General features: G+C 38.5%; 1 protein-coding gene and 1 long non-coding RNA gene across 2 annotated transcripts in view; both read right to left on the reverse strand.

Moving 5' to 3' along the window:
• Nucleotides 1-1,183: 1,183 nt before the first annotated feature.
• Nucleotides 1,184-26,290, reverse strand: part of LOC134673765 (putative divalent cation/proton antiporter TMEM165) — a 50,513-nt gene continuing 25,406 nt past the window's right edge. The window contains exons 3-6 of the mRNA XM_063531787.1: nucleotides 14,649-15,002; nucleotides 10,026-10,106; nucleotides 8,997-9,189; nucleotides 1,184-3,856 (exon numbers count right to left, since the gene is read on the reverse strand). Coding sequence (XP_063387857.1) covers nucleotides 3,789-3,856; nucleotides 8,997-9,189; nucleotides 10,026-10,106; nucleotides 14,649-15,002 — 696 coding nt within the window. The 3' untranslated portion in view covers nucleotides 1,184-3,788. The remainder of the gene's footprint in view (nucleotides 3,857-8,996; nucleotides 9,190-10,025; nucleotides 10,107-14,648; nucleotides 15,003-26,290) is intronic.
• On the reverse strand, nucleotides 17,459-18,774 carry LOC134673941 (uncharacterized). Its single transcript, XR_010099531.1, has 2 exons — nucleotides 18,284-18,774; nucleotides 17,459-18,197 (listed from the first exon to the last, which is right to left on the reverse strand). It is a non-coding gene; the product is annotated as an uncharacterized LOC134673941 (long non-coding RNA).

Raw genomic sequence — 26,290 nt, forward strand, 5'->3', positions numbered from 1 at the left:
CATAGTATTTTGTTACTGATTTTACGAGTACATCAGGTACAAGTACGAGTGCAAAAGAGTGCCGAAAAGTACTTTTTACAAAAAAAAATCTTCAGTTAGAGAATCTGCATCCAATGGAAGATGCCCTACCCACGTAAACATATTTCTCCGTGCAGTTTACCAAGGAGGCTATGTTTGGGGACAGATTATAGCCCCTCAGCAACAGCTTCCATGTCCTGCTGACTGGAGCTGGTCCAAACAAAATGGTTACTGGGAGCCCATATGTACAAGCCTACCTGCGGCGGCTGCTGCTTGTTTAGAGCTTATTCGTTGCCGCTGCAAAACAAAATGGGCAGGGAGGTGCAACTGCGTTAAGAAAAAACTAAAATGCACGGACCCATGGGCATGTAGTGGCAATTGCGAACAATATATATCTTACTCGTATTTTAACCCGCATTTTAATCAAACATCTGCTTTGTTAATTTTATCACATTTATAATAACTCTATTGGCGAAAGTTTTCCCAACATCTATATTTATACGTTTAATTTATATTTGTATATATATCACGTCCAGAAGTAATTTTCTACAACCAGAAGAATAACAACTTATCAGAAACCATCGAAACATACTTAAAAATCCTAAACGCTGCATACCGCTCTTACAATGCAGGTACGCCGCGCGACACAAAACATTTTTTTTATCAGAGTTATGAAAAAAAAATGTTTAACAAGTTTACTATTCTATATAGTAGGATAACTGGGCTATTCACAGATATTTTTTTTCTAGAGCAAATCCTCATAGTTTTAATTTTGTAGAAGATTTTCGAAAAAAGAAGTGAAAAGATTTTTTAGGAATTTTTGATTTTTTTGATTTTTTTGTATGGAAGAGTGAAAATTTAGTCACAGAAATGAATCCTTCATCCTCGAATTACACGAAAAAGACACCAAACTTGATATAGTTGCTAGATGTATGCAGATATATAGCTTAGAGTGAGGCGCGCCGGAGCCACATTTGCCCCCCCTCCCCTGCCAACCTGCTGGGTGGAACCTCTTGGCAACCGGGCTTAATCGGCTCAGATCACCCCCAGAAACACCTGTTCCAAGCGGTTTGCTTTGTCTCCAAAATGCAAGGTCCCCTTAGAAAACAGGACCTTAGAACTTCTGCTAGCGGTAATAATTTGAAGTAAATTATATGTATTGACCATGCTACATTAGATAATTCAATAATTATTAACAATTAAAGAGCCTGATAAAAACTGCACGCTTGCTTCTGTAGAGTTCTTTCTAATGCTAAAAAAAACGAACTATATACTGTGTGGGCCATTAAATCCGCTGCAGACTTTTCTTAGTGCGAGTCTATTTTCATCATTGAACTATTATTATAGTTAGACCGTAAAAAGTCTGCAGCGATTTTGATAGCCCACGCAGAGCAAGTGTCATTTTAAACTTCAAACTTGTATGAAATTATGACGTATAAATAACACTTCCACTGCGTGGGCTATCAAATCCGCTGCAGACTTTTATTGGTGCGACTATAGTTATTACTAACGTATTGAACCGGCACAGAGAACCAGTATTTTGCGCCGTGAGTTGATATTATTTTGACATCAAACCATAGAAGCAGAGCGTAAATCTCGCGACCTAAACGCGTAAGCGCCATGAATTTTACGGCGGTTACGACAATTTCATTGTTTGGTTATGGCGTGTCTATAGTAATAATAATTCAATGATTTTAATTGCGAATATTGTCCTAGCATTTAATCGTCAAGTGGTTATCTTTTTTAGATAATCATTTTATTTAATTGAGTGGAATCAACTTTTTGTGTCGTTGTGCTATCCCGTTTCCCAAGGGACATTAGTGATACAGTTTGTTAGTAAAAATGTAGTATCACTCTCTACTATTTAGTCACTTTTATGTAGCTTATATACCTGTAATTTCCATACAATTTATAACCTTAAAAGTCTTAAAACGCAAAATGTGTATGTGTACTGTCACCGTAGGTACCTACCCAAGGTCTGTGAAAAAACTATACCATGCTTAATGGTCCATTCAATCCATTATCCTTACTTGGTAGATATTCCACCAATTTGCACGAAGCGCTTTGCTTCTACTTTCCTTATGCGCACTGCCAAGGAATGGAATTCCTTGCCGGCGTCTATATTTCCGTGTTCTTATAACCCGGCAACCTTCAAATCAAGAGTGAACAGGCACCTTCTGGGCGAGCTCGCTCCATCGTAGGCCACGTCTACGCCTCGGCTAGTCTGTGGCCATGAGTAAGCCCATTCATAATAAAAAAATAAAAAAAAATTATGGAAATAACTACCACAAAAAATAATGTTTCAGTAAAAAGGCTTTTAATAGTTGCCCAGGAGTACGTAACCATGACAACGAGTGACACTAAAAAGTTGATTCACCCTTATTGACAGTTACAGCAATTTTACACGTCCAAGAAGAAGAAATAAGTACCTTTTTGCGCGTCCACTAGCTGGCGCGGGTGCACGGAGCGAGCGGGTTATGGCTGTTTTAGACGGTGCGCGAACTCGTATGAGAGTTTAGTTACATTGATGACTATTAGTTGTATCCAATTCAGCCGACCAATCAAATACCGCAATGTAATGAAACTCGCATGCGAGTTCTCGCACCGTCTAAATGAGCCTTTATCGTAAAAATATTATGGGCGCCGGTGACTGGCGCGGACGCGAGCGACGGATTTATCTAAAATGGCACCCGCGTACGCCCGCGCCATCTAGCGGTCGCCATTTGAATTTGACACAATCATTCTGATCCTATAGTTTGTCAATATGCACGTAAATTCTCAGAATAGTCGAGACTATCTATAGAATCCCTCTCAGACGTCGAGGCATTCAAATTAGCCCATATCGATATACATGTGACATTCCTGTTGCACATGGATCATAAGGACCCTTCTCTATGGAAAGCCACATTTAGGGGCTCATTTAGACGGCGCGCGAACTCGTATGGGATTTTAGTTACATTGCGGACTGTTGGTTACATCCAATTCAACCGACCGATCAAACCCGCAATGTAATGTATCTCGCATGCGAGTTCTCGCATCGTCTTAATGAGCCCTTATTGATGGACAGCAAAGAGTTATTAATGATATAAGGGAAATAGTTCCCTGACTTTGACAGCTGAAGTAAATGGTACTGTGCCACAAAACATACTTTCAAACTCTAGTCAAACGTGAACTATTTAACTTTTGTAAACCAGAGTTGTAGGGAGTGGTACAGCGCCATCCTATGACAGTTGTCAAATAATAGGCAAGAATTTTTAAAACAACTCTTCGTCACTGTAAAATTGTTTTTTTTTACACATATATACAGTCAAGTTCATAAACATACATGTAAACACTTTTTTACCTCAATCCAGTGCAATTAGGAGAAAAAATGTGACGTTTTCAAGCAAAAGTTACCACATTGTCGTTTACCAAAAGGACAACCTTGTGGCAAGCGTCAAGGTGGTTTTTTGCTTGAAAACGACACAAATGTATACATATTTGGGGCTTTATCTATGAAAAGGGACTTTATTGTCGATGGCGCTTACGCCGAACGTCGTCGCGCGGCATTGTATTTATACCGGAGCATCTTCAATAATGGCGTAAGCGCCATCGTCAATAAAGTCCCTTTATAGATAACGTCACATTTATGAACCGGCATATACGTAAAATTCGATCTCTCAACAATATACAAGATCGAATGAAATTCTCGGAGCGTATTAAGTGCACAAAGGAACTATACAATACAACATACATAACATATTGTCACTTACTCGTACGGATTGTCTATATTACTCGGGGCCCATGAACAGCGCGCTCACGGCGAAGAACAGGAATACCAGACCACCGATTATCGTCACTGCAAACGGAAACAGTAAGTTAAGACCCAACAGTAAGTTAAGAAGAATAGTATTTTCACCTCAGCAGCTCGAACAAGGGTACTTTGCTTCTTAAAAACAGTGAGCAAAATGCGATTTTGCTCACTGAGTCATTTTGTCTCACTCAGTGAGCAAAATCGCAGTTTGCTCACTGAGTGAGACAAAATGTCATTCAAGTGACCTTTATAGTCAAATGTCATTTCAACATGCGGGGTCTAATACAAGTTCGATATACTTGGGTTCTATTATCTCTGTCCCTCTAGGTATGTTCTCACTGCTTAGGGTGAAAAATTGTGTGTACTACACGAGATCAAAGTTATTTACATCTCGTGCGCTTTTGAATCCCTTACTACGCTCAAGATTCTAAATTAGATTCACTCGCTACGCTCGTGAATCTATTATAGAATCTTTCGCTTGCACGGGACTCAAAATAAGCACTCGAAGAAATATCAAACTTTGATCTCTTGTTGTACAAATAACTATTTATGCAATAGGTATAGTCGGATGGTTTTAAAATGTCGGTATCCACTTGAGAGACTACCAGCACCTCTAGCACAACTGGCCGCGACAGGCGTGAGAATTGACAGATCGGCGCGACTTGGCGGCTTGTCGCGTGTTGGCAGCACAACTCACGCGCGAGAGCCGCGACAAACTCGCGTTCAGGTGTCACTGTCAGAAAATGACAACGATCGCGACTTTGAACTAAAATCCGTAGCACAACTGCCTATTTTGAGACAAAATATTCTCTCGTTTTTATGTCAATCCGCGAGTCCAAGTCTACGCGACTTTATAACGCGACTCGCTCTCGCGGGTGGTTTGCTTGTACTTTTTTAACTAAACTCATGATAATTATAACTTAAAAACAAGTTTCATATATTATGTAATAATATAATTTGTATAATTACTTATTGCCCTAAGGAATAAGGAAGTATGGAACAATCACTAAATGCGCTTTACGCACTCTTATATCGATTATGCACGGTGATACCTACAAGTACCACAACACACCCATCATGTTTACAACTTTAATTTCAAACAGCTAGCTTGTAGGTACTCAATTAAGTAATTAGGTACATATGTAGGATTTTTAAATTTCAATTCAGGTTCGTAAGTTTGTAAAAGTAATCCTAAGACTTTCTTACACAAAACTTTCATCAACCTAACAACGGAGCCCGCTTGCTTGTACATAAATGAAGCCGATGAGGTGGGTAGGTACAAATGTTCAAAACAAACTATCCAACTTATTAAGTAAGCCATAGTCTTAGTAGTAATATTTAGGATCACAATTAGATGTCTAATTTTATTTCAACAATCTCTTACTATTTAGGTACCGTTTGGAACCTTCCTCGACTTCAACAAAACATACCTACATGTGGCCTGTGCCCGCTGCATCGTACTGTAACAGAATGATGTAATACGTGGCTATAACAGGATCATGTCCGGCTCAAAATCATGCTTTGTATGAAATATTATCAGTCAACACCCACTAAACCATTCCGTCCCCTGCCAACACAATACCGTGACGTGACTGGACCGAGCCGACCAATAATATTTTGAAGGAGTCGTTACGCTCATGTCATAGTCTGCGTAGGTAGCATAGGTACGGTTATCATATGGTCTACCATATTGAAACTCCTCTAGATCATACCCGTGTTCTAGATGTTTCACTTCATGTTTGACAGGGCCTGATACGATCATGCTATGATATGTTGCCGACTTGATGTCAACATTAGGTATGAAGTGGGCCTTGGGGAGCTAATTAATAATGGCTTCTAGGAGTTCTAGGTACTTACCTACCTACTTTATTTTTGTTTCTTTTCAGGTAAAAATACAGGAGAAAAAAAACAATATTAAAATTAATAGTATATTGCTTTGCCTTATATATTTCTTATTATTAAACCTAATATATAATTAACATCTAGAACCACTATAGAGAAATTGTAAGAATCTTCTTTATTACCCTTGAAAAATATTTTCTCTCTTCCTTTTTCTTCGACATGCGGCGTAGGACAATTAAATCACCCTGGAAAGAAAATTGGTTTGTAAACAAGACAATAAAATATGGTCATGACTTCATCGAGGACTATGAAATAAGCTTTTCATATCAATTTGTCAAATCATAAACACTTAGGTACACAGTACACACACATGCCATCCATTATTGGCACAAGAAAAACTATATGAAACTTATTTGAGAGTTACTGTGGCAGCTTAGATAGGTACGCCATAACCATTAGGGTTATTATTAGTTCACTTCCTCGGTGGTGTTCTTAAAGCTTAAGCGCTTCTCACATCTTAGTTAATTTAGAAAAGGGGACAGCTCCGCGTTTGAAACCTACAAGCTTGCCTAGTGTGTTTCTTTTCCTGAATCTCCACTTCGGGTCCCGTTGGCAAGTTCCTGTTAATAATATTTTCCTTTGGGTGCTGGGATATCAATCGTGTCTAGGATAATGCGGAACTTATTCTGAAAAAAAAAAACACTATTTACAACAGGAATATGAGAACAAAACCAATAATAGCAATTCAATTATTATAGTTACTTACAAAAATATTTTATGTAAAAGGTTTATTAAACATAAATTTTTAAACAATATATATTTTAAGGAATATTATCAATATTAAGTATATAAGGCTCTATTACTTACATTTTTTCATATTTTTTCCCGTATTTAAATGTTGACAAAATTTGAAAGTTCCTTGACTTTGACAGAAAAAACTTAACCATCGACAAAAAACTAAATTTTTTACCACCAAAGAACGAATGATTTAGCGCATCCCTGGTTTCCGATTCAGTGTTGCCACTTGCAAATATCGATTTATTTAGACTTTGATTTCGCCGGGTAACACTGACGAGTCGCGCCGCGACTTTGAGTTTTCTACGCGGCTGTTCCAGTCGCGGGTACAAGTTATGCTACTGAAATCGACAGATTTGACAGCCGCGGGAATGGCGACTCGAGTCGCGGTCTAAGTCGCGGATGCAAGATGTGCTAGAGGTGCAGATGATGAATAGCATTGTTATCTTTTGTTAAACCAAACCGCTAATTATGTGTGCACCGCCCGGTACAAATTTTGTTCCCTGGCGAAGCGAGCCGCAGACGACGACCATTCTTTACTTTAGCGTAAACTCACATTTCCATCTATATGTCGGCGGGCGATCGTAGGATCAGGCACATCGTGAAATTCCTAGACATATCGTGAAACGTAAAAATCTTTGACTCCTGAGTCGACGGAGCCCTAGCGGGGCTCCTATTTCTGGGCTGTTTGCCCTTCGGGCATCTGAAGCAACCTAACGACGAACTTATCCTACCTATATATTGGTTTAATGTGACTATCGTCAAAACATTACACAGGGACATTACGACCTGCCTGATCTTACGATCGGCCGCCGACAGCCCGACATGTATACTCACGACAAAACTTCATTAGCGTCGACGCGCACGGCACAGCGACATCTAGCGTACAATTCAGTAAACTAAGGACTCACCAGTCCTAACGCTAATCTTCGGTACACAGCGCGTGTCCCAGCGAGCCACCTATTACCTACCGTTCTCTTTAGCACACTTACTTTCACACAAACCTTTATATGTCCCACTCGGAAACTTCGTTAACGCGATGCAGCGCACGGCACAGCGACATCTAGCGTACAATTGAGTAAACAAAAGCCTCACCAGTCCTAACGCTAATCATCTGCGCCACCATCCGGCCCCCTATGACCGCCAGTCCGGTACACAGCGCGTGTCCCAGCGAGCCACCTATTACCTACCGTTCTCTTTAGCACACGTTCTTTCACACAAACCTTTATATGTCCCACTCGGAAACTTCGTTAGCGCGATGCAGCGCACGGCACAGCGACATCTAGCGTACAATTGAGTAAACAAAAGCCTCACCAGTCCTAACGCTAATCTTCTGCGCCACCATCCGGCCCCCTATGACCGCCAGGCCGGTACACAGCGCGTGTCCCAGCGAGCCACCTATTACCGTCTACCGTTCTCTTTAGTACACGTTCTTTCACACAAACCTATATAGATCCCACGTTGAGACTTCGTTACCGCGATGCAGCGCACGGCACAGCGACATCTAGCGTACAATTGAGTAAACAAAAGACTCACCAGTCCTAACGCTAATCTTCTGCGCCACCATCCTGCCCCCTATGACCGCCAGGCCGGTACACAGCGCGTGTCCCAGCGAGCCACATATTACCGTCTACCGTGCTCTTGAGCAGACTTTCTTTCACACAAACCTATATAGTTCCCACTTAGTGTGATGCAGCGCACGGCACAGCGACATCTAGCGTACAATTGAGTAAACAATAGATTCACCAGTCCTAACGCTAATCTTCTGCGCCACCATTCTTTCACACAAACCTATATAGATCCCACGTCGAGACTTCGTTCGCGCGATGCAGCGCAGTAACACAGCAACATCTAGCGTACAATTGAGTAAACGAAAGGCTCACCAGTTCTAACGCTAATTTTCTGCGCCACCATCCGGCCCCCTATGACCGCCAGGCCGGTACACAGCGCGTGTCCCAGCGAGCCACCTATTACCCTCTACCGTTCTCTCACACAAACCTATATAGATCCCACGTTGAAACATCGTTAGCGCGATGCAGCGCAGTAACACAGCGACATCTATCGTACAATTGAGTACCTAAACTAAAGACTCACCAGTCCTAACGCTAATCTTCTGCGCCACCATCCGGCCCCCTATGACCGCCAGGCCGGTACACAGCGCGTGCCCCAGCGAGCCACCTATTACCGTCTACCGTTCTCTTTAGTACACGTTCTTTCACACAAACCTATATAGATCCCACGTCGAGACTTCGTTAGCGCGATGCAGCGCAGTAACACAGCGACATCTATCGTACAATTGAGTACCTAAACTAAAGACTCACCAGTCCTAACGCTAATCTTCTGCGCCACCATCCTGCCCCCTATGACCGCCAGGCCGGTACACAGCGCGCGTCCCAGCGAGCCACATATTACTGTCTACCGTTCTCTTGAGCACACGTTCTTTCACACAAACCTATATAGATCCCACGTCGAGACTTCGTTAGCGCGATGCAGCGCAGTAACACAGCGACATCTATCGTACAATTGAGTACCTAAACTAAAGACTCACCAGTCCTAACGCTAATCTTCTGCGCCACCATCCTGCCCCCTATGACCGCCAGGCCGGTACACAGCGCGTGCCCCAGCGAGCCGCCGACCACGACGCCGACCGCGTTCTCGCGCGTCGCCAGCACGACGGTCGCCAGCTGCGACCGGTCGCCCCACTCCGCGAGGAACGTTAGGGTCGCGGCTTGGAGGAGCACCTTTATGGAAATATATCGATTAGTGGGTACAGTTATTTTTACTAACTAATATGGCTCAGCGACCCAAAGAGGGTCTTGGCCTTCGAAACGAGAGCACGCCACTAGGATACATTTTTAGGGTTCCGTACCCAAAGAGTAAAACGGGACCCTATTACTAAGACTTCGCTGTCCGTCCGTCCGTAATGGGATTTAAATGGGGCTCCCATACAACAAACGTGATTTTTGACCAAAGTTAAGCAACGTCGGGCGTGGTCAGTACTTGGATGGGTGACCGGTTTTTTTTTGCATTATGGTACGGAACCCTTGGTGCGCGAGTCCGACTCGCACTTGCCCGGTTTTTTTTAAAGATATATATTTATACAGTTATTATACGAGTATGCTACGGGTCTTTACACTTTTGTAAACGCTACCGCCGCTGTTGTTGACACTGTTGGTCTTCTGATTTGACTGCCGCAACAAAGCAGTAGGGACATCGTGTTAATGCTCTCCTAATGTTTACACGATGTCCATTACTGGCCGGCCCAGAGGCAAAGTGTAAACAACGTATAAGTAACAGATATTTGGGTAAATCAACTTTTTCTGGTCACTACTTGCCATGATTACGGTCTCCTGGGTCACTCTTAAAATACTAGTTATTTTGTATTTAAATGAACCAAACTTGAATATTTTGGTAGTTAGAAGGTCTTTCCATAATGGGACATCTACCAAGCATGTTCGTAGAACATGGTACAGCAGTTCTTCTAAGAAACTATGCTACTATTGTCTCCTGGCTGATGGAACAGTATAACAACAAGAAATAGTTGATTGACCCATTTAATGAAACAACAGTAACTCACCTTAATAACGGCGTTTCGTTTCCGCCGTCTGTTCTCTGCTTGACCCTGTTCTAGCATGTCTAAGGTCTCTTCTTTTTCGTCCTGCAATATCAATAACACTTTACTAATAGTTATGACACTTTTTGAAAGAGTGATATACTCGGGGGGTAGATTATCTAGCTAGAGATACCTAACAACAAGTAACCGTCAAAAATATTTTATGACACACTTTTATTGCCGACTGTACTTTCGCCCCTTCGCATGTATATCAAGGCCTTTCAAATGAGCCTAAACTCAATGTGTTTATGTTTTTCCATCGAAGAGTTTCTTTGGCTACCTTCCGACTGCATCATCAGATCAGCTCTATGTTTTATCATATTATTGCATTAATTGCAATCGGAAATATGGAAGTATGCGAAATTTCAGCTCAACCAGACACCCGCAAGTGGTTCATATTTTAGTTACAAGATTTGAAGCACCATATATACAAAGAGAGATATAGGTATATACGCAGTGAAGCTAAAAGTGTGTAATAATAAAAAAAATTGAAACAATTGAAGAGTAACTCAGGGAAAATGGGCAATGGCCTTGTTGTCAAATACTCTTAATGTTGCAATTTTCGGGTTCACTCAAACGTGAAAAATGTAAGACAAAATTAACAATGTAAATACCTAAAACACTGAACTGTAGGCATCACCTTGCGTTACGAGTATTAACTAATGCAAATATTACATGACATGATCAAATATGTATGAATATGAATTACCTATATTATATAACAATTTACATTACAACATTTACAACACATGCCAAGCGCGAGATACAATGAGAATGTATTTAAATGTATCTTTCTTTAGATGTCTTAGATACAACTTGCAAATTTTATAGAAATACTAGGTGGCTACAGCAAACGTCAAAAATATATGTGCATCTCTATCGCTCTTAACTTGTTACCCTTATCTGTGAATTTTCAGTCATCTTTTTTGCTATTTTTAGAACGTCGTTATAGAAATGCTGTTTCCAATATGAAAGGTTAATCGATCGATAGAAATGTACATAGACGAATTTTCTTCGACGTTCGCGGTAAGTATCCGCCCAGTTAGAGTTACTTTAAAAATGCGGTGGTACACTGGCGTTCAAAAGTGCATGGACATGTTTCAACCGTCATATTAAGGTATTACGGTCGACATCTATGCCTGCACTTTTGAACGCCACTATACATTTATGCTTATTATACTTCGTTTTTCTTAGCATTAGAAATTAGGTAAACAATCTTCATGTGTCTTTTAATTAAAAAACACGTTTTAAAAATAAGTTATGGCAAATATGTAACAATTATGAATCTAATACGATCATTTATATTCTTCTGCTTTCATAAGTAATAGTTATTGATTTTTAAAAAGCGTTTTTCAATTAAAAGACATGCCAAGATCGCTTACCTTCTTGCACGTTCTTTCTAATGCTAAAAAAAACGAAATATAGTATAGAAAATTCATTTTTTTATCCCAGATATAAGACAGTTTGATTGGCCAATCTCTTACTCTATATGATTTGGTAACATGGCAGTTGGATCAAACAGATTAGATAGTATATTAGCCAATTGATTTTTTTAACTTCGCTCACAGTACCTATCTGGGACATAAAAACACAGCTTAGTTGTATAAGATTCGTCTATCAAATTTTGAGATTTAGAGCACCCCATACTAGCGTCTTCCGAGCGTCGGCGACTAGTCAACTCTACGGCTGCTGCTCGACGCAATTTCGGCGCAACTGCGCAGCGACGCCATTTTCCATAGCGCTGACTAGACACCAACGAGAAGACGCTAGTGTAGGGTGGACCTTAAAATGCACGTAAAAAATTGTAGTTTATAAACGAAACCAAGATATAAATATGATCAAAAAATGCTGTACATTTATTCGCAAATAAACAATATTAGGTACAAAACCGCCGATAGATACGTCGTTTCATACACCGTGTTTTTATTGAATTCCGTTAACTTCGGGGTATGATTAAGAACGTTTAAGAGAACTAAATGGCATAGTTCATTAAAAATTTTTTTTAAAAAAGTAATTAAATGTAGCATATAGCGTTGTTGTAACACGGGCATTACATTTAACTCAACCAAACAATTGAAATCTGTGACATATCAATGTGATTTTTCGAACATCGATCGACCGAGATTGTACTTAAGTTTAGAATTCCGTTAACTTCGGGGTATGATTAAGAACGTTTAAGAGAACTAAATGGCATAGTTAATTAAAAAAATTTTTTTTATTAAGAAATTAATAATTGTAGCATATAGCGTTGTTGTAACACGGGCATTACATTTAACTCAACCAAACAATTGAAATCTGTGACATATCAATGTGATTTTTCGAACATCGATCGACCGAGATTGTACTAAGTTTAGTAGCAAATGTATGAACTCATTCTAAACACTAATCAATATGTAAACCGGCCCTAAGGCAAGTGTACACGCTTGTAGAGGCCTTATAGGAAAAAAATAAATTATTGATTATCTCCGAAATGGAGTTAATTAGAATATCGGTGTCTTTGAGAAAGTTACTTGATTTAAGCTCAGGAATGCACCCTTGAAATTAACGGAAAAAAAAAAACAGGGTGTATAATACATATGATACTAAACTCGTATACAGGCATCTATAAGTAAATGAGAGAAAAATGTACTATCAATGGGGTATGCTTAAATACATCTCGAGCACATACAAAGCGATCCACAAATGCTGAATTCCTTTTCTCAAATAACGCAAAGCTTATGCTTTTCAAAAAGGGGTGAATGTGCTAAAAGTAAAAATGCTAGGCTAAAAAGAAAAAAAACTAATGTGTCGTTCGTACTGCCAGGCATAATGACGAAAGTTCACCCTCGGTTCGGGGGCCGTGGAAGGACCAGGTAGGGGGTCTTCGGGACTGGCTCTCGGACTCGAGTGCTGCTCTAAAGGTAGTCCAGGGGACGACCGTCCGGACGTACGACTGGTATGGGAGCCGGTCGGCGATCCGCGCTCTCTTGACGGCTCCTGTTTCAAGTTGATTCCACATTTTTTCTGTTTATAAATTCTAACTACTCATTTGAAGGAATTCAACATTTGTCCGAAAATCTAAACATTTAATCGGAGATCTAAGGGACGAATTACGAAGCAGTTATCGTTCCTCGCTTTTCCTACAGCTGTCTAGCTTTATTTGTACGGTTTCAATTAGTCAAGAAAAGTTTATTTAAACTGTCGTGAGTCATACTAACATTAAGCAAATTTTACGGTTTTACTCACGTATTTTTAGTTAAGGTAAAAGTACTAGTGCTCAACATGCTAATGCCCAATAAATGACACCCTGCTGTGACCTCTATTGACAAGGACTTAAGTTTATAAAGATGACATGTATTCGGGACAGTTACGGACACTCGGACGTCTACCTTACTCGCGCGATATGAAGAATGGAGAGCCTTTATATAGGTCTCCATTTTCACTAACAGCGGCGCGGCTTTCATTAACGCTACTCATGCTTGTTGGTGCTTGAAAGTCTTCACCTTGGCTCACCGAAACATGTCGCGCGAGTGACTGTAAATACGTGACTTACGCTGGCTCTCGGACTCGAGTGCTGCTCTAAAGGTAGTCCAGGGGACGACCGTCCGGACGTTGAAATTGAAATTCAGTAAAATCAGCTTTTAGTACAAATTTAGTAGTCATTAGGGTGGAACTGATCAATATTTTTATCTGAGAGATAGATACCTAAAAATATAATCATGTATTAAGTACGTCGTACGTAAACTTGTAATTATTTTGCCCTTTACTTCGCAAACATATAGTATACCCATTTAAAATACCTAACCCTAATCAATTATATGTAGGTACCTACAGAGCGCCTATATCTAATCAGTTTGTGTTAAGATAAAACGCGTCATGTATAAATTATCTTAGATTTAAACAAAAGATATATAGAAACAAATCACGATAAGCTCCTTGCTTCGTACCGACTGATAAACAGATTACAATTTAATCGCTTAAACCAATCTTAAAACCATTTAATCTAATCTTTGTTTTCACCTGTCGTATTTGCTATCATTTGCTTAAATTAAAACGCTATCCGGTAAAAATATGATAAAATCGGTACCTAACACTGATCTTTATGATTAAGTAGAATGTTATTAATAAAAATGAATCATTAAATAAGAAAACTATTTTAACGCGAACGCAAGAGTCAGTCGTATAATATTATTTCGTTTAAAACCCCTTGAGCCATATTTTAGAAAATTGACAAGTCTTTTACTTTTACTAAACTTCCGAGTTTTTCAGGGAAAATACCTAACAGGGTTCAACTCTTTTAGTTATATTCTTAGCTAGGTGAACAGTAGGTCCTACTGAACAACTTTCACTATGGACCAAATTCCGAGATTCCAATAGCAAAAATTTAGTGTGGCATAGGTATCCCATAGAAAGATTAATCTGATCGAAATTTATCAAACAACCAATTTTATAATGTTGGTCTCATAATAAAAGATGTTCAGCATAACCTATATCTATCACCTCGCAAAGTATGGCTATAAGATTAGAAACTCTCTAACTAGTTCATGAAATAGCAGAAGTCCTAGAAACTTCCCAAGCATTCAGTGAGCATTAAAACAAAACACAAACCTGATCCTCCCTCCTTTTCAATTCACTCTGCACCTCTTCTAACTCCTCCTGTCCCTCATTAGGGTCCATCTTCCACCCATCCCTTAGCATCTTTATACCAAATATAGCGAAGAGCGCCGCGCTGATATAATACGTGTATATCCTTGGTATGTATGTCGCTATCCAGCCGAAAGCGGCAGATAGGATCGTCATGAAGACTAGGGCAGATATGGCGCCGGCGAAGACGATGATGCGAGGGTGCTTCATTGCCATGATGGCGGCTATGAAGAAGGTTTTGTCGCCGAGCTCGGAGACTATGACGACTGATAGGGAAGCGAGGAAGCCCTGCCAGAAGCTCCCGGTGGTTGCCGCGCGCTGGAAATAAAAAAAGTTTATGATATTACTTTATTCTCAGTTTAATTAAAAAAGTTATGGCCGAAAACTAAGTATTTTTAGAAAATTTGGTTTTCATTCGACTTTTTCCAGAGGAATTCTTCATAAATGGGTGTATCTACAAGTTTTTTGGCAACGCGCATGTAACATCTCCGGAGATGTTATGGCTAAGGTCACTGCTGCACTGGACAGAAAGACAGAGTTACTTTTGCATTTTCAATATTAGTGGTGATTATCTAATGAAAATCATCTACAGGACTCCAAAAAAGAAACGGCAATAAGTTTTAGCTTGCCCAACAGAGATTTTCGACGCATCGACATTATCGACACTACAATACAATACAATACAAATACTCTTTATTGCACACCTCATTACAGAAAACAATACAAATAATACAGGAAGAAGAGGTCTATACACACACACATATACACTATACTCTTCATGAATTTTAACTTTCGTCTAGAGACTATAAGACGGACAACTTGTAGATGTCAATAATTAGCGGGATTTATGGTCATTATTCCCGTATTAAACACATGTAACACGTGAATTGAAATTATCTTCTAATTATATAATAAGTTATAAGACTTTTAAGTAAATTTGGTTTGTTTGTCTAAGATTTTGGTTTGCGATACGCGCTAAGCAAAATTCCCGCACTATCGCAAATAAATATTTAACAAAGTATCTATGTACTAAGATTTAATTTAATTAGGTATACAGAATTTAGTGTCTAATAAGTTATTATGTGAGTGGTTACAATTTGCACCCAATAAGAATTTAGATAAGGAGAACGGCAGATCCGGACTGTTTTTAGGGTTCCGTACCTAAAGGGTAAAAACGGGACCGTATTACTAAGACTCCACTGTCCGTCCGTCCGCCTGTCTGTCACCAGGCTGAATCTCATGAACTAGACCAGCGGTCGGCAACCTTTTAGCAGCCAAGGGCCACATATAGTGCGTCAAGCAAATCTTGTCAGTAGCAATGTAAAGCAAACTAAAGTAGGGCAACACTCAAAGAGCAGTATTGCGCTAAGAAAAGCAGCAATGTACGTCGAACCAAAACTAATATGATTTTTTTTTCCGCTGAGCGCGCCCTACGTACGTCAATTCAAATTGTCACTTGCGGCTTATTGAAAATTTTAGAAATTGTTATTTAATATGGACGGACAATTTAAAAGCCATGTTAGTCAAAATGATTAACAAATTACAATTAGAAACGGACTATGCCATTAAACCATTCTGAGAGAACTCAAAATCACCAAACGACTCTCAACGATCTGCCAGGAGAGGGCTCTTAGATTCTTTGGGCACATAGCGCAAGCGAATCCTAGGTCTATGCATACTGCGGTCGCCACACCACGGCCTCGAACGTGACATCATACTGGGGCAAGTTGAAGGCAAGCGCGCTAGAGGAAGAGTCCCTGCAAGATTTTCGGATTCCATAAAACAAGCATTTGGTTCCATGGAGAGGGCAGCCCAAATAGCCCTTGTTCGCGATAAATGGAGGGACATAGTTATTGGTCACGATCCTCAGTCATAAGGGAACGACAAAGAAGAAGAGATGCCATTAAACTAGAATGTATGAATAAAATCATTGCTTCCGCAGGTAGATGTCCTACTGAATTTTAATATTTTATTAGATTTCTCAGTTGGAATTCAATTGTAATCATAGCAAAATGGAAATTGTGGAATATTTGATACTTACAATATAATATACTACTTGTTAATGTAAATTAGTGTACTTTTCTGGATCAATATCACATACCTAGCTGTGTAATATTTTGATTGGTATATATTGTACAATATACATAATAAAAATAAAACAAATGATATTTGGGTGCTTATTTAATTTAAATGTAAGAGAAGATAAGGGTCACTTTAACTTACCTACACTTTAATTCAGGGCATTCATTGAAAAAATATGAAGTTACCAAGGTTACCTGGTCACTTCAACCAAGCATCATAATACTCTGTAGTCATCTATTGCATCTTAAGCATAAAACAGATTTGTTACAAAATGTGTAATTTAAGTTTCCAAACATAAGGAGCGAACTCCTTTTATCTTCCCTACATAACTTTAATTAACTTACAATAAACATTTCTTGGGTAAACTAAATATTTTTAGTTTAGTTTAACAATAATTTGTCTAATTTAACCCTTGGTACCTACTTTATTTCATGGTGCTAAGAAATTCTATACTTCTATTCAATTTATAATTTGTAGGGTTCTGTGGCAGGCATAAAATAGATTCTTTATGTAGTTTGGCCCAGCGGGCGCAGCACGGTTCCATTTTTATCGACTATCACTAAGCGCGTCCCTTTCGCACTTACATACTTGTTAGAACGTGACAGGTATGGTGACAAGGGATAAAAACGCCACCGTGCTACGCCGCCAGGACTGACTGTCGATAGACAGAGGGAATCATACTCTTTGTCTTAATGCTAAAGCTATGAGTATAATTTTCTTGGATCTGACTAACTGGCTAGTTGTGTTTGCCCGGCTAAAGTTTAGGAAATATGTTTGAGAAATATAACACAATTATAATATTTTAATAAAAATAAAAAATACTGTTAGGAAATTTTATTAACTTGCACATTAGGCTATTCAAGACTTGTCATTTTGGAAATGTGAAAATACTTTTCTAAAATTATACCTACACTGGGTCTAGTGCTCCATATGAATGCTGACTACATTATTTTCTTTTATTGAACAAACAGGTATGTAAAGCGACTTAAAACATCTTTTAAAAAGATACATAGGTACAGTCAGCAGCAAAAGTTACTAAGCGGGCCAGGTATTCAAAATTACCTTGACACACTCTTATTCTCTTAATATATAAAGTCGATTCAAGATCATTTTGAACACCTGGCCCGCTTAGTAACTTTTGCTGCTGACTGTACCTGTTTCAGCAAGTATAAACTAGGATTTCCCATAGGTATATATATGCAGTAGCTGAGAGCATGAAACAAATATTTTCTTGATGACTAACATAAGGACAACTTATACAAGAATAATTTATTCCATCAATATTTTTGTTACATTTTTCAATAATAAATTTATTTTTCGTCTTGGTTGCGCTGTACACGTATATAAACCGCCGTAGGTAAGTATTGTCTGACTGAACTTCTGAAGAGAAACTACCTACTACGAACGCCTCATATTGAGCGAGATTTAATCCTGCAACAAACATATGTAAGGATTAGGTAATGTTGCGAAAGAACGGCGATATAATCAAAGTTCTTAATACTGTTTTAAAAGTTTACCTTTGTAAATTATGTAGTCGAATCAGTCGCTGAAAATAGTAAGATATGTGGGCCTATGGACGGTTTCCAGGACACAATGTGTAGTCTTATTGGATAGATTTAGGCATACGTTTTAATTTTATTTATGCCTTTTAACCCTAAAACAAAAAAAAACTGCACATAATCTTAAAAGTTCCCAAGTTCTTTCCATGTTCTTCCAGTACTTGTCATAACCTAAAATTTTAGTAATGTTTACTATCAACGAGTATGATTATACATTGCAGGCTTAGCTTTGCTTAAGGTAATGCACAATCTTATTAAATATCAGAAAATATCACAGGTCACAGCAGAAATATCTCTTGAAATAAAAACGATTCAGAATGTCAACAAACAAGTTGGCCACAGATAAAACACAGACGACACGCGATTTTGGAATTATTCGAACACGGTGTTGCGAGCCCGCGATTTTTCAAATTTGCCGCCTTTTTCTACTGACAAGATTTGCTTGACGCAGTATAGTAGTTAACGAAGATGACGCGGGCCGCACTTTGGTAATATTTGTGACTTTAGCAGACATTGTCGATCGTCAGTCCTACATACAAAATAGCCAGGGAGGCTCGCGGGCCGCAAGCGAGAGGTTGCGCTGGCAACCGTTGCCGACCGCTGAACTAGACAGTCGAAATTTTCACAGATGTGTGTTGCCGCTACAACAACAAATACTAAAAACAGATTAAAATAAATATGTGGTGGTATTCAATGTTTATTTTATTTATTTATTTAAAGTGGGGCTCCCATACAACGTGATTTTTTAACCGTTTTTTGCGTAATGGTACGGAACTCTTGGCCGGTTTTTTTAAACGTGTGACGAATAATATGGTGGTACCTAATTTCTTCATAAAAATCCGCATCCGCATTTCTGCCACAAGGTTCGGTTTCAGTCAAAAAACTGACGACTGCATTGTCGGTAGAGTGTCCGGCCTATGGTTACCTGATGCAAATTTAGAATTTCCTGACAAAATTCCTGGTTACCAAATGTTTTTCCTGACATTCATATTTTTGAGGGAGGGGGGGGTGTCTAGCCGCTAGCGATGGTCACCCGATTGAGCCGATAGCCGCGTTCTATTAATTTAAGTTTTATTAAATTTGTTATTTGTATTAATTTAAGTAAATAAAAAGGTATTTTATAAAAAAAGTCTATCAAATAAAAAAATCCTGACATTTTCGTTTTCCGTCCCAATTACTGACATGTCAGGAAAATTCCTGTCATCTGGTAACCCTAGTCCGGCCGAAGTAACTGGAGCAAACCGATTCCGAACCGATCTTCGGTTTCGGCAAAAAAACCGGTTTCTGTCGGCATTGTCGGGCACTACTTAAAATAGTAAAATTCAACGGCCTTAGTAACACGTGCGAGGTGAGATTTCAATGTCACTTTTAAATTTGGCAATTAAACCAAAAAACAAGGTTATTTAGAGGATGATATAACTATTTACACATGCTAAAGTAGTGCAAATCTCCATATGGGTCGCTACGACCAATAAGATAATATAATTTAAACAAAGAGTTATAAAAGAGGACTGATAATAAAATCGGCCTAGCACGAAACGGACTCGGGCACCGAGGGTTCCGTATAAGGAATGCTCCCGGTACTGAGTTTGTATGGCGAGAACCGGGAATTCCCGGAGCACTCCTTAGTCCCGTATTTGTAACAACTGAAGTAAATAAACTATGAAAGGACCGAAAAGAAAGCTAAACTGAATCACGGTACAGCCAGCATAAAAAGCTGGGATAGCATAGCCTAGCCACCTTGATATGTTACAATCTAAATGTTCCACACATAGAGACTTTTCTTTTCGTTAAGTATTAGAGAATTACAATAGATACTTTTGCCGCGTAGGATGATTTTTAGCCGTTTTTTTTTTAATTGATTTTTAGCCGTTGACCCAATACATCGGCAATATCATTATCAACATAGAGTAACAACTGCAAATATAAGTTTGTCATTGAATACATTTTATCTTAGCGGAACCCTAAAAAGAGATGTTTACTAGATACCTTATCGACGATAGATCGTACAATCTATGTGTCAATGGACTACATTTGAATTTATATCGTATCAAAGTATCTGTCGTTCATCAAAGGCGTTATGCGCTTGAAGTTATATTAAAATTCGCTCTTATAGACCGAATAATCTATAAGGACATAAGTATGTTTTGGTCTAAAAATGTGACATTTTGTTTAAGTCTACGCCGAGACATTATCTGTGACATGATCTTTTCAAAGACATTTTTATAGAAAGTATCTAGATTATCTAGGTACTTCAGCTCGCCGATTCTAATGTATGAAATTATATACAAACATACAACATATTGCTGCGTGCCCACAAAATACATAGCCAAAACTCAAATTTCTTAGAAAATGTCACTTAAAGATCATATAACAAAAAGAGGCATATAATTTATGAAAATATGACATGATATATTATTATATGATATATGCAACATCATTGGCGAGAGCAAGGCTGCTCGACTTCGCTGGCTCGGCCATGTGGAGAGGATGGGAGAGGATCGTGCGGCCAAAAGAGCTTATCTGGGGCGACCAACTGGGAGACGTCCGGTCGGAAGGCCCAGGTACCGATGGATCGACGAGGTCCAGAAAGACCTGTGTGGCATTCAAGCGGCTGAATGGCGTCAGATCGCACAGGAAAGGAACGAATGGCGCAATCTAGTGTCGGAGGCAAAGATCCACTTCGGGTCGCTGAGCCAGCGAAGTAGTAGTAGTAGTATATGACAAATTTCATATTTAATCACTTTTGTAGTTATTTAACGCATCATAAGAAATTAGTTTATAATTAGTATAATTACACCAGTTATATAGGTACTTAAATAAATTATTAGTACCTCCATAAGAGGAAGTAACATAATATTTTATCACGATTTGCACAGACTATGTTTATTTAGCAACACATTTGCATGGTTATGCAAACAATGAACAAACAAACAAATCACTATTATAATATATCTAATCAAATATTTATGATGCACCTAGACATTGCAAATAAGGTCAATGAACTTCGGCATGATTGAAGATTACAAGAGATACGATAGATACGCCAGACGTTTACACGAACACAGAAATTGAATATTGTTACGTCTACATTTGGCAAGTTAAAAGTATTTAGATTTAGATTTATTTATTTCATAATATGAAATTACAATATAAATTATTTTACACTATTAATCTATACGAATTTATATTATGATAGTCAAGTAGGAAAATAACAATTGATTATAATTATACAAATGTCAAGCAATACACAATTTAAAAACCATTATAAGCAATCGATTAATTAACTAAATTATTAACAATGTCAAATAATATAAAGTAAAAAATAATGTCAATATGGCTAAGCTATTTAAGCACGGATATCTCATAAAGATCGTCAAATTAAAATAAAATAAAATGAAAAACAGGTCAATAGAAAAATGAATTACATTCAATTTGGATTATTACATGTCATTTCCATATATTCATTTACAGAATATAATGGATTATCCAATAAAAAGAGTCTCAATTGGCGTTCAATTTTGTGGGTAAGACGCTCATAATACGTGGGCCCTATCACCCTCGGATTTTTGACTGAAAGTGCCATGCGACGCATGCATACCATGCATACATGCATACATGCTATTTTGTGAGTTATTCTCAGAGCTCGGCAGGGGTGAGCCATTTTGACGTCACTTATGTCAAGTGTGGATATTAATATAGATACACCTTAGAAAGAAATGTTAAAATAAAACTTTATTATTCATAATTAAACTAAAATGACCATGCCTAATGTATAAATAAACTATTAAAGTAGCATTTGGATGGATATACATATTATTTGAAGAGGTTTACTAAAGAAGCTTGCAATAAAATTCATTTGTTTTAATGGCGACGTAAAGATCGTAGCGGAAAGGCAGCTTAGATAAAATAATTTATTTAGTTATTAAATTACACCACATATACCATCGTATGACAAGGCATGTCCATGTGGTGCAAACTCTGAAAACAGCTCACCCCCGCCGAGCTCTGTATTCTATATGGCACATGTGACAAGTTAAGGGGCATGCGATTGGGCAATAGCGTAGTAACGAGAAGCCAACCAGTCAGCTCAGGGCTTGCCCTTTGGCGATAAACTTATTTGGTACAGTCAGTGTTACTACTATAATATATGCATTATAGAAAAACCGGGCAAGTGCGAGTCGGACTCGCGCACGAAGGGTTCCGTACCATAATGCAAAAAAAAAACCAAAAAAAGCAAACAAAAACGGTCACCCATCCAAGTACTGACCACTCCCGACGTTGCTTAACTTTGGTCAAAAATCACGTTTGTTGTATGAGAGCCCCATTTAAATCTTTATTTTATTCTGTTTTTAGTATTTGTTGTTATAACGGCAACAGAAATACATCATCTGTGAAAATTTCAACTGTCTATCACGGTTTCTAGTGTGAAATTGTGAATCGATTTTAAGGGTAAACTGTTGCAAATACGGAACCCTTAAGACGTGAGATACTGCCCTATTCGAACTTTAAGATACGTCAATTAATAGATCTCGAAACGATATGGATTAGATGTGTCAGTGTCAAAAGTGATGTTTTTGTTTGAAGAAACGTCACATTTGACACTGACATATCTAATCCATATATTTTCTAGATCTATTAACTGACGTATCTTAAAGTTCGAATTGGGCCGAGTGTTACTATTTCAGTATATGTATTATAGAAAAACCTATAAGAAGGGTCTAGTGAGAATCGATTTTAAGGGAAAACTGTTGAGAATACGGAACCCTCAAGACGTAAGTCAGACTCGCACTTGGCCAGTTTAGCGTAGGTATAATAGGGAATATTAGGCAAAGCTCTGCGTAGGTGGCACCTCTGTGGCACATACAGTAAACCAACCACATTGACACATCACACGTCACGTCAATCACATGGCCTACCGCGAAACAAGAAAATCGAAATTTCGCTATCTAATCTCTCTATCACTCTTGCATGTTCGAGCGATAAAGAGGCAGACAACTAAACTTCTATTTTCGCGTTTACCGGTAGACCCTTGTTAACAAACCGCCTTGATGCATCAATGTCATATTTTATTGTCTCTGAAAACTTGTCAAAAAACAGTTTAAGGCACAGTATGTATAAGTTAGTCTATGAATTTACTGTGTCGGTAGTGCTGCACTCTGGCGGCAGAACATTGCAGTAATATCCCCTATTAGTACCTACGGTTTAAGAACGCTACATTTTAAACGCATTTGACACAAAATTTTCTATTACTTAAAATACACGGTGTAACATGAGTAAACCGAATAATTTTAACAACTTATTCCAGCCGGCCTAGCCAAGGTTACAATCGCTATCGCTTCGACAACGAAAAGCAATATGTCTCTCTATCACTCTTCCATATTAGTGCGACAGTGACAGTTGCGTTTCGATCGCTACGGAGCGTAAGCGATCGGCATCTTGGCTACGTGGCCTGATCATATTTAAAGACAAAATTGTCCTATAAACTTTTTTGAAATTCGCCTAGTTTCAGAGACATTATTAATTAAAAAAAAAACAAGTTTTTATTGTTACATAGTGTAAAAGACCTCTTTGATGGTGATGTTGCTGCTATGGGACGTAGTCTAAATATCCTTATTGATAGATGTCAAAAAGTGACAAGTAACACTTTGCAAAAAGTGGGTTCTACGAAAAAAAATGTATAAATCAATTTTAAGTAACAAGTTTACCAATAACATTTATTTTTTATGTACAAATACATTCAAAAAATTGAAAAAACAAAACAAAAAAAATATATTTTTTTGGCGAAATTGACCTAAACTCATATTACATTTTTTACTTCTTTTGACCTCAGAAATGCGTGGTTAAAATTATTCGGTTTCCTCATGTTACACCGTGTATAAATAAACATTTCAATAAAACGTAGGACATAAGTTTCTACCTACAATCAGGAAATATATAAACAGAACATACTTAATGCAACTAATACTCTTACTCTACATTGTGTGCAACTCTGTAGGTATTTACTATACTACAATAAATTCAAGTAGGTATAGTAGAGCAAATATTTAAAGTACAACAGTGAGATTATTCATAAGCGTGTGTTGAGGTCGTGTAACCAAGGTCGTTGTGTTATTTACTACTTTTTCCTTTATTTACTTTTGGTACTTTCCGACCAAGTGACGCTCGCACACCGGAGTGTCGAGCGAATTCGCATCCGTGGAATTGGGATCAACTAGGGGTACAATTCTCATGTTTGGTCGAGATTCTTAGTCAATATCCTAAGTATACCTACCTTAAAAATGAGTTATGAATTTTCGCAGTATGTCTCTTTTTTTAAGATATAATTTTTGACAAGCTTTTTATCAATTTTTTAGCCGACTAATTTACTTTTAATAGTAATCCACTACCCATATGGTCTATTTTAACAAACTCAATGAGGTTGTATTGTTCCTATCACCTTCAGTTTCCATCATCAGATCAGCTCGAATTCATACAAAATATGACCCCAATTGAACGTCAGGAAGTGGTTAAATACAGCTCCAAAATTTGACCTTATCTTGAAAAGGTCAAATCTTGACCCAAAACAACATAAATAATAAATTTATTTAGTAAGTAACGAACATTGCCGGTCGCTTCCAACCGGCACGTATGGAGGTCCAAGGGGGAGGCCTATGTTCAGCAGTGGACGTCTTATGAGATGATGAACGAACATTGTTTCATATTATATTAAACATTGCCAATATCATTTTTAAAGTTACTTCATTAGAAATGTGCTTTATCTTTTTATTCGAATGAACCCTCGATACAAGTGTTACAAAAGGAACTGTAACAAAGTTGCCGTTATCTATATACTATATTATTTAATATTTATATGTGTATAAATAACATTTCCGCTACTTAGATACTGATAGACATAAAACACAAATCAATGCCCTTACCAGGACTCCAACCCGGGGCCTCCTACTTTGTAGGTAGGGGCAATACCCAGGGCCGTCTTAAACTATGCTGGGGCCGTTGGGCACATAAGAATTTGGGCAAAGAAAGCGAATTAAACTAACATTTTTCTACTCTATCTTCGTGGTCGTGACCTCATGTCTGAGGGACGTGATTTCTATGGTAGGAAGAATACTTCCTACCACTGCTCTCCAGGCCTCTCGATCTACTATGATCGTACTATGATCTTCTATTTATTATGAGTTATCAAATATACTGTTACTGTCTGTCTTTCTGGGCCCCCTGAGGATGGGGGCCCTGGGCTCGGGCCCGGCACGGCACTGGCAATACCCACAAGTCCAGAGGGCCTTTAAAATGAAGGATTGAACGAGACAATCGCGATTGCACTTATAGATTTCTTGATTACAGTAACGCAGAATTGCAAAATAGGTGCAGCGTGCAACGAACGATAAAAATGTGACTTGTTTTTCAAAGGAAAGGATTTCAACGTAGTTTATTTCTTCATGTTTTGTATGTACCTACGTGGTAGGTGTCATTTTCCCTCTGTTTCCTAAGCGAGAAAATACAAAGGATTCTGTAGGTAACAAAAAATAATCATTCTAAATATTCTGATATTTCCTGGACAGTGATTTTCCCAAATTACCCAGTGGACCAACCCAACGTTTAACTAAGGACCGATGCAAACAGACTGCAACCCAACTGCAATGTGTATACAAGTTGCAGTCGGGTTGCAGTCCATCTGTACCGACCCTAACTTTTAGTAGTTAGTTGAGGTTTCTAAAAAAACCCTGACACTTGCCAAGTCCCCCCGAAATCCTGAAAAAGGACCAAAAATCCTGACATGTCAGGATTATCAGGGGAAATCCTGAAGTGTGGCGACCCTAATTATACAACGCTTGTACCGTGAAAGTGCCATCTGATAACGAAAGAGTACCTTTTGAAAATGTCGATAGTAACGTCACATATATCATATACACCTAATCTCAATAGGATAGCTACAAGTGGGCGAAATTGGACTGGCTACGTGAT

This window comes from Cydia fagiglandana, chromosome 19 (genome assembly GCF_963556715.1).
Source record: "Cydia fagiglandana chromosome 19, ilCydFagi1.1, whole genome shotgun sequence".
NCBI lineage: Eukaryota > Metazoa > Arthropoda > Insecta > Lepidoptera > Tortricidae > Cydia > Cydia fagiglandana.